General features: G+C 44.7%; 1 protein-coding gene across 3 annotated transcripts in view; it reads right to left on the reverse strand.

Annotated features, from left to right (window-relative positions):
- The window catches only part of LOC140201923 (rab11 family-interacting protein 1-like), a 60,453-nt gene that overhangs the window by 18,369 nt on the left and 28,204 nt on the right, over nt 1–13,880 (reverse strand). For all 3 annotated transcript variants that reach the window (XM_072266735.1, XM_072266734.1, XM_072266736.1), the window contains one exon: nt 7,761–8,532. In XM_072266735.1, the coding sequence (XP_072122836.1) occupies nt 7,761–8,532 (772 nt within the window). The remainder of the gene's footprint in view (nt 1–7,760; nt 8,533–13,880) is intronic.

Genomic DNA, 13,880 nt, shown 5'->3' on the forward strand with positions numbered 1-13,880 from the left:
GGAATGTCACTCCACACGAAGAAAATAGTCAAATCAATGCCGCTAATGGTTTTGACAGGATGCAAAAAAAAAAAACACAAATTGTATTTGATAAATGCACATCGAGTGAGTGTAATTAAACTTATCAAATTCTACCTACCCACTGTTTACTCCACAGTTAAAGTCAATTAGGTTTTAATGCTGTCATATTAAGGACAATTCCTCAAAAGGCAATGCCTCAAAAATGCATCATCCATTATTAATACAAGGGATTCTGCTGACGAAGGGCCAAAACAGTCTTTTATTCCTCTCTATAGATGCTGCCTGACCTGCTGAGTTCCTGCAGCGTTTTGTACAACTCTGCCATCTCTCATTGAAGGGCCACCCCCCCCCCCCCACATGCCCTCTTCTCATTACTACCACCAGGAAGGAGGTGCAGTAGACTGAAGGCACACACTCAGCGTTTTAGTAACAGTTTCCCCTCTGCCATCCGATTTATGATGAGACGATGAACCAACCCATGAATACTACCTCACTATTTTTGCATGCATGTTTACATTTTTATTAAATGCATTTCTTACTGTGATTTATAGTTTATATTTTGCACTGTACAGCTGCTGCAAAACAAAAAAAAAAATCACAACATATTCTCAGTGACCACTATTAGGTGCAGGAGTGGACTCATTGTGGTCTTCAATGTGTTGTGCAGTCAGAGATGCTCTTCTGCACACATTGTTGTAGTGCATGGTTATGTGAGTTACTGTCACCTTCCTGTCAGCTTGAACCAGTCTGGCCATTCTCCTCTGACTCCTCACATTAACAAGGTGTTATGCTCACAGGATTTTGTTTTTGCACACCATTTTCTGTAAACTCTAGGGACTGTTGTGCATGAAAATCCCAAGAGATCAGCAGTTTCTGAGATACTCATACCTTCCCATCTGGCACCAACAGTCAAAGCCACTTAGATCACATTCCTTCCCCATTCTGATGTTTGGTCTGAACAACTGAACCTCTTGACCATGTCTGCATGCTTTTATGCAATGAGTTGCTGCCATGTGATTGGCTGATTAGATACAGGTGTCCAACGCTTTTCAAACATTCGCTTTACGAAACCTCACTGTTACGAAAGACCTACATTAGTTCCCTGTTTTCGCTAACAGGTGTTTTCACTGTTACGCTAAAAGGCAGCACACAAAAAAAAAGCAGCACGTGCCCCGAGCAGCCACTCTCCCCCAGATTCCGAACGGCATTCTCGCTGGCATTGCTTAAATATGTGCCTGTGAGCATCCGTTAGCAAGATGAGTTCTGAGGTATTGGAAAAGCCTAAAAGAGCTCATAAGGGCGTTACATTTAGTGTAAAACTAGACAATTAAGTGTTTTGATCGTGGTGAACGAAAGAAGGACAAAGTGAGTCTGGCTTGTGGAAGTTGATGAAGATGATGTTGAAGAGGATTTGGCATCCCATGACCAAGAACTGATAGATGAAGAGCTGATGCAATTGGAAGAGGAAAGGATAACAATCGAAACCAAATGAGTAATGATAAAGTAAGACTTTAATTTTGAAAGGGTACGTCGGTTTAGGGGATATTTGCAGGATGGTTTGCGTGCTTACAAAGAACTGTATGATAGAAAAATGCACGAGGCCCAGCAGTCAAGCAAGCCATCCACATCAGCCACAGCAGACGACGAACCTCGATCTTCGACATCGAGGCGGGCAGTCACAGAAGATGAGCTGCCTGCCCTAATGGAAACAGACAGCAATGAGATGACACCCCAGTGTCCCACCACCCCAACCGCCAGGCCATGGACAAATACTGATTCGCGGAGAATGCAGCGGTAGCCGGGAGGCACACAGCATATCTTTGAGAAAAAAGCCAAAATAAACATGCTAATTAGGTGCTGCCCAGCACGTAATTGTCAGAGGCAATTCAATCGGCTCTGATCTGGGCCAACAATTACTTGCCAGGCAGCACCTAATTAATTAGCATGTTTATTTCGGCTTTTTTCTTAAAGATGCGCTATGTGCCTCCCGGCCACTGCTGTACCCCGCATGCTTCGCGGATCAGTATCGGTTTGCTGCCCAGGGGGTGGGGGCCACTGCACCACCCAAACTCCAACGACTCAGCCTAACACACCATCAGTGTACTCGGCACTGACTTCTCGATTCCCGTAAGTGATACTACACTGTACATATATTAATTCCACTATATCAGCTGTGTATTTTTATGCATTATTTGGTATGATTTGGCAGCTTCAGAGCTTAAAGGTTACTGGAGAGCGCTTGTGTCGTGTGTTTGCCAACAGCGCTTGCGTGAGATTTTCACTACGGAGAACAGTTCAGGCAATGATTGTGGAAAAGTATTTCTACTTTATATAGGCTGTGTATTTATCATATCATTCCTGCTTTTACTGTATATTACTGTTATTTTAGGTTTTGTGTATTATTTGGCATGATTTGGTAGGTTATTTTTGGGTCTGCAAACGCTCACAAAATCTTCCCATATGGTAATGGTAATTGCTTCTTCGCTTTACGACATTTCAGCTTACGAACCATTTCATAGGAACGCTCTACCTTCGGATGGCAGGGGAAACCTGTACTTACATTAACAAGACGTACCTAATAAAGTGGCCACTGAGTGTACGTCAGTGATAAAAAACATGATTGTGCTTCCATTTTTATTGAAACTATTTAATGTTTTGCATATTTTCACAGCTGTGGATGCAATATTTTAATATGCTGTAAACTTTTTCACCTGAACTTGATTCTGGTGTGGTTTAACAGTGCAGGGGAAAGCCACAGCAGGTTGCACTTGTGATTAGATTATCATTGTCACTTGTACATTGAAATACACCAGTTGCGTCCATGACCAACACGGCCTGAGGTTGTGCTGGGGCAGCCCGCAAGCACTGCCATATTTCTGGCACCAACATAGCATGCCCACAACTTGCTTCTTCAGAATTTGGGAGGAAACCCACACAGTCAAGGGGAGAACATGCAAACTCCTTACAAATAGCAGAATTAAACCCCCATCACAGCACCATAATAGAATTATTCTGAACGCTACACTACTGCACCGGACTTAAATTGAATGCAATGCCCAAATGCTCCCCAACTGCAGTTTTGAAAAACAAATGTAGTCCCCAAAAAAAAAAGCACCTTCCATTACCTTCGCAGGCAGATTAAGGAAAGATCAATAAATGCAGATTTTACCAGCAACAGCAATGCCTGATCAATGATGGGGAAGAAAGTAGGGCAACAGTAGAAAAGAGAAGCATTTCAGTCAATATGGATAACTATTTAAAAATCACAATTAATCTTCACTAAGAACCCCCACCTCCCAGGATATCCTCTTATTTCTACCAACAGGGTTAGCATTTAGCATAATGCTTTACAGAGCTAGCGATCACAGTTCAATTCTTAGCAACTCACAAAATGCTGGGGGCAGCTATGGATAGACATATTTAATGGGAAGCGGAATCAAAATGGGTGGCCAGTGGGAGATCCCATTTTTTCTGGCAGACGGAACATGGATGCTCGGCGAAGTGGTCTCCCAATCTACGTCGGGTCTCAACCATATATAAGAGGTCGCACCAGGAACACCAAACACAGTGTATGACCCGAACAGACTCACAGGTGAAGCATCACCTCACCTGGAAGGACTGTCGGGATGAGGCCACACTTTGGCTGGAGGAACACCACCTTACATTCCGTTTGGGTAGCCTCCAACCTGATGGCATGGACATCGATTTCTCAAACTTCCAGTAATGCCTCCACGCCCACCCCCACTTCACCATTTCCCATCCCCTTGGCCCTCCCTCATGTTATCTGCTTGCCTGCCATCTCCTCCGTCTGGTGCTCCTTCCCCCGCACCCCCACCCACTGCTTTCTTCCACGGCCTTCTGTCACTTTCACAAATCAACTTCCTAGCTCTTTGCTCCATCCCTCCCACTCCAAGTTTCACCTATCGCCTGGCGTTTTTCTCTCTCCTCTCCCTTCACCTTCAAATCTACTGCTCAGCTTTTTTTTCCCCCTTCAGCCCTGCCAAAGGGTTTTGGCCCAAAATGTCGACTGTAACTTCCCCCCCCACCCCATCCCATTTCCTGAGGAGACTGAGATCCTTTAACATCTGCCGGACGATGCTGAGGATGTTCTACGAGTCTGTGGTGGCCAGTGCTATCATGTTTGCTGTTGTGTGCTGGAGCAGCAGGCTGAGGGTAGCAGACACCAACAGAATCAACAAACTCATTCCTAAGGCCAGTGATGTTGTGGGGATGGAACTGGTCTCTCTGAGGGTGGTGTCTGAAAAGAGGATGCTGTCCAAGTTGCATGCCATCTTGGATAATGTCTCCCATCCACTACATAATGTACTGGGTGGGCACAGGAGTACATTCAGTCAGAGACTCATTCCACCGAGATGCAGCACAGAGCGTCATAGGAAGTCATTCCTGCCTGTGGCCATCAAACTTTACAAGTCCTCCCTTGGAGGGTCAGACACCCTGAGCCAATAGGCTGGTCCTGGACTTATTTCATAATTTACTGGCATAATTTACATATTACTATTTAACTATTTATGGTTTTATTATTATTTATGGAGCAACTGTAACGAAAATCCAATTTCCCCCGGGATCAATAAAGTATGACTATGAGTTCCTCCAGCATTTTGTGTGTGTTGCTTAGATTTCCAACATCTGCACATTCTCTTGTTAGCAGTTCAATTCTGTCTGCAAATAGTTTGTACGTCTTCATTGCCAACAGAGGTGTGGTACAGGAGCCTGAAGACCCACATTCAATGTTTCAGGCCAATCATAAAGAGAAAGTCTGCAGATACTAGAAAATACACACGAAAAATGCTGGAGCAACTCAACAGGACAAAACAGCACTTGTGCTTTTTGTCATAGATATCACCTGGCCTGCCAAGTTTCTCCAGAGGGGGATGCATCTCTGTGTGTCAATGTTTTAGGAACAGTTGCTATCTACCCTTCCACCATTAGAATTCTCAGCAAACACTGAACCAAACCATGAACATTACCTTACTATTTTTGCTCTTTTCCTCGCACTAATTTAAAATTACATGTATACATATGAACATACACATATACAGGTTGTTATAGCCGGGAGTGGTAGTGGCGACTACCTCCCACCAACTATTAAATGCTGCCAAAGGCGTTCGCCTCAAATAGCCTCTGACCACTAAGCCTAGCTCCTGCCCTTTGTGTGGCTGACCCACTCGGCCCAGCTGGAACAGTTTCTACTGGCAGAAGGGGCAAAGGCAGGTTACTGGCACGTTAAAACTAGTCACTCCGGGCAGATGGGGCTCACCAGCCACGGTTGGCAGCTCACCTAGGAGAAAGAACTGATCTTTAACCTCCGCTGCCTTACGGCTATACCCACTCCTGGAAAAGACTTCAGAAGTAAATCACATAGGAAAATCCGGAGCTGGTCCCTAAGGCAGTCCTACATTGAGTTCAATGCTGACTGGCAACTCCTACCATACTTCTGGTACCAAACTATATCAGTCTCTGCCACTCCTTTGGGTTCATCAGATGCATGGAGACTGGGAGCCTGCTACATGGGCAACAGCTTGCTCTCTATATCATACTGCCCTGGCTTGTGTATCTAGACAGCTAGGACACAACAACCATGGTCGACCCTGACCGACAGAGGCCTTAGACCAGACGTACAGTGCCTATATAAAGTATTTGCCCCCCCTTGGAAGTTTTCGTGTTTTATTGTTTTACAATGTTGAATCACAGTCGATTTTATTTGGCTTGCTTTTTTTTTTAAAAAAGACACTGATCAACAGTAAAAGACTCTGCTGTGTCAAAGTGAAAATACATCTCCACAAAATGATCATCCAAATTAATTACAAATATAAAATACAAAATAATTGATTGCACAAATATTCACCCCCCCCACCTTAATGACACACCAAATCATCACTAGTGCAGTCAAATGGTTTTAGAAGTCACATCATTAGTTAAATGGAGATCTGCTTTTGGAGACCTGTGAGCAGCCAAGGTGTTTTAATTAACTGCAGTAAAAAAATACACCTGCATCTAGAAGGCCAAACTGCTGGTGAGTCAGTATTCGGGCAAAAACTACACCATGAAGACAAAAGAACACTCCAAACAACTCTGCAAAAAGGTTATTAAAAGTACAAGTTGCAGGTTGATACAAGAAATTTTCCAAGTCACTGAATATCCCCTGGAGTACAGTTAAACAGTTGTAAATCTGTCTAGAGGAGGCCATTCTCAAAAGCTGAGTGACCGTGCAAGAAAGGGACTAGTGAGGGAGGCCACCAAGAGACCCACCACATCTGTGGGGTTACAGGCTTCAGTGGTTGAGATGGGAGGATGGCAAATAGAAAGCCACTGTTGGGGGGGGGAAAAAATCACATGAAGTCTCGGGTAGAGTTTGCCAGAAGGCATGTGGGAGACTCTGAAGTCAGCTGGGAGGTTCTATGGTCTGATGAAACCAAAATTGAGCTTTTTAGCCATCAGACTGAAAGCTATGTTTGGCGTAAGCCAAACACCACACATCAAAAACACACCATCCCTACCGTGAAGCATGGTGGTGGCTGCATCATGCTGTGGGGATGCTTCACTGCAGCAGGCCCTGGAAGGCTTGTGAAGGTAGAGAGTTAAATGAATGCAGTAAAATACAGGGAAATCCTGGAGGAAAACCTGATGCAGTCTGCAAGAGAACTGTGACTGGGGAGAAGATTTGTTTTCCATCAAGGCAACGACCCCAAGCATAAAGCCAAAGCCACACAGGAATGGTTTAAAAACAAAGTTAATGTCCTGGGGTGGCCATGTCAGAGTCCAGACCTCAATTCAATTGAGAATTTATTGCTGATGCCCATGCAATCCGACAGAGCTTGAGCAGTTTTGTAAAGAAAAATGGGGAAAAATTGCAGAGTCCAGATGTGCAAAGCTGATAGAGACCACACAGACATTGCTGCCAAAGGTGTATCTACTAAATACTGACTTGAGGGGGGGGTGAATACTTGTACAATCAATTATGTGCTTTATATTTGTAATTTAGATCACTTTGTAGAGATCTGTTTTCACTTTGACACAAAAGAGTCTTTTTCTGTTGATCAATGTCAAAGCAGCCAAATTAAATCCACTGTGATTCAATGTTGTCAAACAATAAAACATGAAAACTTCCAAGGGGGTGAGTACTTTTTAATAGGTACTGTATATATACACTGTATCTATGTGTACATGTTGGGACGTCATGATAGTGTGGCACTTAGCACAACACTATTACAGCTTGCGGCGGCAGAATGCGGCATTCAGTACCCATGTCCTGTGAGGAGTGTCTAAACCCTCCCCGTCGAATGCAGGTCCTCCAGTTTGCTCCCAGTCCAAAGATGTATCACGTGGGTTATTTGGTCACTGTAAATTGTCCCGTGATTGGGTTAGGGTTAAATCGGGGTTGCCGGGGGGTTACTGAGACAGTGTGGCTCGAATGGTCAGGAAACCCTTTTCTGCTCCACACCTCCACATTAATAAACACATCGGATTGTATACATAGCTTCTTTTTCCCCCCCGTTGCACTGTACTGCTGCTGCAGAACAACTAATTTCATGAGATACACCTGTAATATTAAACCAGATTCTCATTCAAACTTCAATTAAAAAGTCAGAAAACTCAGACTGGGTGGACATCTCACATGAAACCAATCACAGGGCATAGGTAGTGTTTGCAATAACATTTCCTCCAGAGTTGAAATGAGGTTTAAAAAGGCCCCTTGTGACCACGTTTGCAAGACTTACTTGGGTTTGACAGCAGCTGTCCTGTTCGCCCACAAGGAGGTTGGTGGTTTCTTTGCCTCTGCCATGTCAAAGGGGTTCTGCGAGTCCTTTGCTCCAGAAGCCTTGGCAGCTTCGGTCTTTCTGGAGAACAGAGGTAATATGCCACCTCGCTTGGGCTCCTCCTTTTTGGGCACTGCTTCGACCTCTGGTGTAAGCCGAACTTTCTTCTCCTCTTCAGCCACGTCGTCCTCGAAGGGGTTGAGTGACTTCGTACTGCCCCCGACAACATTCACTGTATCAGTGTTTTTACCTGCTAGCTGCTCCCTCTTGGGACTCTGGGGCAGACCAACATCCTTCTCCTTTGGCTGGTCAGATCTTTGGGTTGTCAGGTCACCAGTGCTCCCGAAGCTCTGGGAGGCTGACGGGGTCGTAGATTTCAGCACTTGGACATCAAACGAGAATCCGCTGCTCGTCTCAGCTGAGGATGCGGTCGACTTGGACGACAGGTCCTCCACGGAGGTGTAGAACTGACTGTTTGACATCAGCTTGGGATCACCCTTTGGCCTCGAGGGAGAGATGGGATTCGGCTCCTCGTTGTAAACGTGGCTGCCATTAATGCAGAGATTGGACTGTGACATCGGGTCACTCTTTGGTCTCAGGCCACCGAAAAACGATGGAGCTTCTTTCTTCCCCGCGACGGATGGCGTTAAATTCACCTGCTTGGTGTCTGCACTCGAAGTCCGCTTGTGGGTCATAATTTTCGGCACATGAAAAGTCTTGCTTGAGCTTTCCTCTGGAAATTTAAGGGGTGACAATTAATGCCCTTTGCACGATAATCCCTTACAATATGGACCCATTAAAATTTCAATGTTCTCCAGGGCTGTAGAGGTCTTGCTTTCCTGACCAAGACTCAATTTTGGTCAGGAAAGCAAGACTAATACAGTATGGAAGCAGGCATTTCAGACTACAATGTCCGCACCAACCAGCCGGTACCCATCTGTTTGATCCCAACTTGATTCACAGTCCTCAACACCCAGGTGACTCGTGCTAAGTGTCATCAGCAGTTTTGTTTCTGCCTCTGACAATGTCCCAGGTATTCACCACACCTGGGTGAGAAAGATACCACGTACAAAATAAATTATCAAAATACAGTCATGTCATCATATACTACATTAAAATTCATTTTCTTGCAGGCAGTTACAGGAAAAGGAAATGCAGTAGAATTTATGAAGAACTATACATGAACAAAGACTGACAGCCATGGTGCAAAAGACAAATTGCAAATACAAGTACCAGGAACATGTAAAGGGATACCACTCAGATCCCATACCCCAAATTTACATCCTCTTATTAGAGGGGACATAATTTAAAGGTGATTGGAGGAAACATAAGGGAGGGGATGTCAGAGGTAGTTTTTTTTTTTAAAAAAAGTGTGGGTATGTGCATGGAACATGCTGCTAGGGACAGTGGTAAAGGCTGTGTGGCCAATGCACCCACCTCACTATGTCCCCACCCCCAGAATATTTAAGAAACTCTTAAACACAAGAAAATCTGGAGATTCTTGAAATCCAAAGCGACACAAAATACTGGAGGAACTCAGCATGCTGGGCAGCAACTATGGAAAAGAGTTAAGTTCTGGGCCAAGTTAAGTTCATCAGGACTGGAAAGCAGAGGGAGGAGTCACAGTAAGAAGGTGGGGGGAGGCAGTACAAGGTGGTAGGCGATAGGTGAAACCAGGAGAGGGGGAGGGGGTGAAGTAAAGAGCTGGTGAAAGAGAAAGGGCTGGAGAAGGAGGAATCTGATCGGAGAGGGTAGAAGACCATGGAAGAAAGGAAAGGGGAGGAGCACCAGAGGGAGGTGATGGGCAGATAAGATGAGAGAGGGGAACAGCAAATAGTTAATGAGGAAGGAGAGAGGGGGCAATTATCGTAAGTTCAAGAAATCGATCTGCATGCCATCACGTTGGAAGCTACCAAACCTCGACTGAAATTCTTAGATAGGAACATAGATGATAGGAAAATGGAGGGCAGTGTAGGAGGGAAGGATTAGATTAATCTGAGAATAGTTTAAAGCTTCAGTACAACATTATGGGCTGAAGGGCCTGTAGTCTACCGTAATTTCCCATGTTCCGTGTTCATATAACTGAGGCATTGCAGACTGGGGTGATTAAGGGTCAGGGCATACAGGGAAGAGAAAGCAAGTTAAAATTGCCACTGGTAAAGTTGGATCAATACTTTTACCCAAGCAGCATCGAAAAGCCATCTGATTTCTGACCAGACCATGAACCCAATAACACTACATTACTTTGCTTTTCTTTGTCATTTTCTTTTAGAAGTGACTGGGTTACAATAAGAGACTGATGTATTGCACTGTACTGCTGCCATGAAACAAATCTGTTGCCACAGATGGAGTTTCTGCAGACTGTTTGCTTCAGTGTCTGGAGGCTCACAAGAGGCTCCAGAGGGCTGTTGAGCTCCATCAGGGACATCTTCAAGAGACGCCTCAGGAAGGGGGCATCCGCCATTAAAGAAACCCCACCAACCAGGGCATGCCCCCCCTCATTACCAGAGGGGAGGTACAGACGCCCAAAAACAACAAACATCTTAGGAACAGCTTCTTCCCCTACACCATCAGACTTCTGAATGGTCCATGAACACTACCTCATTTTTTAAAAAATAGTGCAAAAAAATATTTCTTAGTCTAACTTCAGTAATTGTAACGTATTGCACTGTACTGTAGCTGCAAAACAACAAATTTCTCAAAATACACCAAACTCGATTCGGGTTCTGTAAGACACACTCCAATTAAATAACCTGCAGTCAAACTGTACTTGAAAGAGCCAAACTAAGGAGCACATTCGGCTATTTGAGGACGGCTGTGTCATCATTTGGATATTGGGGAGGAGATACATCTCTACAAAAGGAGATATGAGGCACTCTTTCCCTGCACTAGCCTGCAGGTCACCCTTGGGCAAGGTGTAGCACCTGCTTATTCCCCTGGATCAGGGTCATGTGAAGCCATGGGAGCAGGTGGTGGATGGTCGTATGAGCAGCTGGTGCACATCACGAGTCCTGGTTACGTGACCACGGACACCAAGCAGACAATCTCTTAAGAGTATTGATAATAACTTGAGTCACCTGTCTTGTAAAGATACTACCCAGAAGGCAAAGGCAAACCACTTCTGTAGAAGAATTTGCCATGAAAAATCACAGTCAAAGACCATATTGCCCACATCATACAACACAGCACACAATGATGATCCATCTTCATTGTAATCTTTACCATTCCTTCCCAATTGAGCAATTAGTTATTAGGAAAAGCCAGGGCTGTTTTCCCTGGAACAGAGGACGTAAAGAGAGGACATGATTAAGCTACACCAAGTGGAATTGATGGAGTGTTCTGGGGAGTAGTTATAGCACTTCATCTGAAAACCACAAAACCCACCTTAAAGGTTCTAAAACACCAGTCCAAAGTTAAACAAGGCTTAAACAAGACAGCTGGGGACAGGGTTAAGTTCATTAATGATCTTAGTGCTAAATTAAGCAATGGAATTTTCAGAGTGTTAGAAAAACTGATCAGAATCAGTTTTACTATCACCGGAATATGTCATGAAAGCAGTTAACTTTACAGCAGCAGTGCATTATATATACATACATTAATTGTTTTTTCTATTAAATGTCATGCAAAAAATATGAGGTAGTGTTCATGGGTTCAATGTCCATTCAGAAATCTGATGGCAGAGGGGAAGAAGCTGTTCTTGAATTGTTGAGTGTGGGTCTTCAGGCTTCTGTACCTCCTCCCTCATGGTAGCAATGAGAAGATGGCACGTCCTGGGTGATGGGGGTCCCTAATGATGGATGCTGCCTTTCTGAGTTATCGCTCCTTGAAGATGCCCTGGATGCTGGGAGGCTGGAGCTGACTTCTGCAGCTTCCTTCGATCCTGTGCAGTAGCTTCCCCCATACTAGGTGGTGATGCAGCCAGTTAAAGTGGGAAGCCAAAGGTCCTGATCACACCGGTCTGCCCAGTACAGCTTAAAGTTATTTGTCACAAGGTACACAAACTTGCGAAGCTGTGCAATCAGTTCACTCTCAATCATCAATCCGTCCCTGCCAGCTCAGTCACCAGAGAGAAATGTGTTGGATCGCCTGGTTAGGTAGTTTCTCACCACAGGCACTAAAGATTAAAGACTAGCTTGGTCGAACCATAGTGAAATATGCCATTTGTGTGTCAAATCAAATCAGCGAAGACTGTGCTGAGGGCAACCCGCAGATGTCACCACACTTCCAACCCCAACATATCATGCCCACAATTCACCAACTGTAACCCATGTGTCTTTGGAATGAGAGAGGAAACCAGAGCACCTGGAGGAGATCCATGAGGTCATACAGAGAATGTACAAACTCAGGAGGGAATTGAACCCTAATTGGTGATCGCTGGAATTGTGACCCAAACACTGGCTGATTCACAGCTGACAACCCCGTCAGTACAGGGGAGCGTTTCTGGATAGGCAGTAAGTATTGGTTGTGATGGGAGTGAGGACAATACCGTTACAAAAACTCAAGAGCATAAGACATAGGAGCAAATTGGGCCACTTGACCCATCGAGCCTGCTCCACCATTCCATCACAGCTGATTTATTTTCCCTCAGCCTCATTCTCCTGCCTTCTCGTAACCTTTGATACCCTGACTAATCGAGAACCTATCAATTTCTGCTTTAAATACACCCAATGACGTGGCCTCCACAGCCACTTGTGGCAATGAATTCCATAAATTTATCACCTTCTGGCTAAAGAAATTCCTCATCTCTGTTCTCTGGTCCTAGACTCCTCCACTGTAAGAAACATCCTCTCCATACCCACCATCTAGACCTTTCAGTATTTGATAGGTTTCAATGAGATCAATAACCCACCCCCCAACTCTTCAAAATTCCTGAGAGTACAGGCCCAGAGCCAAAGACTCCTCATACCTTAACCCTTTCATACCCAGGATCATATGCTTTCCAATGCTAGTACATCCTTTCTTAAACAAGGGGCCCAAATCTGCTCCAAGTGAGGTCTGACCATAAAGCCTCAGCATTATATTCTTGCTTTACCTTCTTGTCCTCTCAAAATAAATGCTAAAATTGCATTTTCCTTCCTTACCAATGACTCAACCTGCCAGTTAACTTTGGAAAAAGAACAGCAGGTACTCAAGACTGCAAAATTCTCCTGATTTTTTTTCCCCTCAGATGCAAATACAGAGCCTTTTATGGGGAAGTACATTTTTAAACTCTGTACTTGATGTGCAATTATTTGTGGAAACAGATGGAAGTCCTTGGGCATCATGTTACCAACATTAACCCTTGGCCCACTGCAGTGTGACTCTTTCCTCAGTTACTCAGCTGCAAGGTTGGGTTTCAATTCCCGACACTGCTGCAAGGAGCTTGTACGTTCTCTTCATGACCGTGCACGTTTCCTCCAGGTGCTCCAGTTTCCTCCCACAGTCCAAAGACATACCGGTTAGGGTTAGTAAGTTGTGGGCATAGTGACACGTGCAGGCTGCCCCCCGCACATCCTGATACTGCATTGGTTGTTGATGCAAACAACACAATACACTAAATTTTGATATACCTGTGACAAATTAAACTAATCATTCTCTTCTGGTTTCTTTTCCTTCCTTTTCAGGCTGAGACCCTTCTTCAGGACTGAAATGTCGACTATTTCTTTCCATAGATGCTGTCTGACCTGCTGAGTTCCTCCAGCATTTTGTAAACAGGAATTCTGCAGATGCTGGAAATTCAAGCAACACACATAAAAGTTGCTGGTGAACGCAACAGGCCAGGCAAAATCTCTAGGAAGAGGTACAGTCGACGTTTCGGGCTGAGACCCTTTGTCAGGACTAACTGAAGGAAGAGCTAGTAAGAGATTTGAAAGTTGGAGGGGGAGGGAGAGATCCAAAATGATAGGAGAAGACAGGAGGGGGAGGGATGGAGCCAAGAGCTGGACAGGTGATTGGCAAAAGGGATATGAGAGGATCGGGGGAGGGGGAGGGGGAGAGGGAGAATGTGTGTATATAAATAAATAACAGATGGGGTACAAGGAGGAGGTGGGGCATTAGCAGAAGTTAGAGAAGTCAATGTTTTCTCTCTCTCTCCTTTTTCCC

This window comes from Mobula birostris, chromosome 8 (genome assembly GCF_030028105.1).
Source record: "Mobula birostris isolate sMobBir1 chromosome 8, sMobBir1.hap1, whole genome shotgun sequence".
Classification (NCBI taxonomy): domain Eukaryota; kingdom Metazoa; phylum Chordata; class Chondrichthyes; order Myliobatiformes; family Myliobatidae; genus Mobula; species Mobula birostris.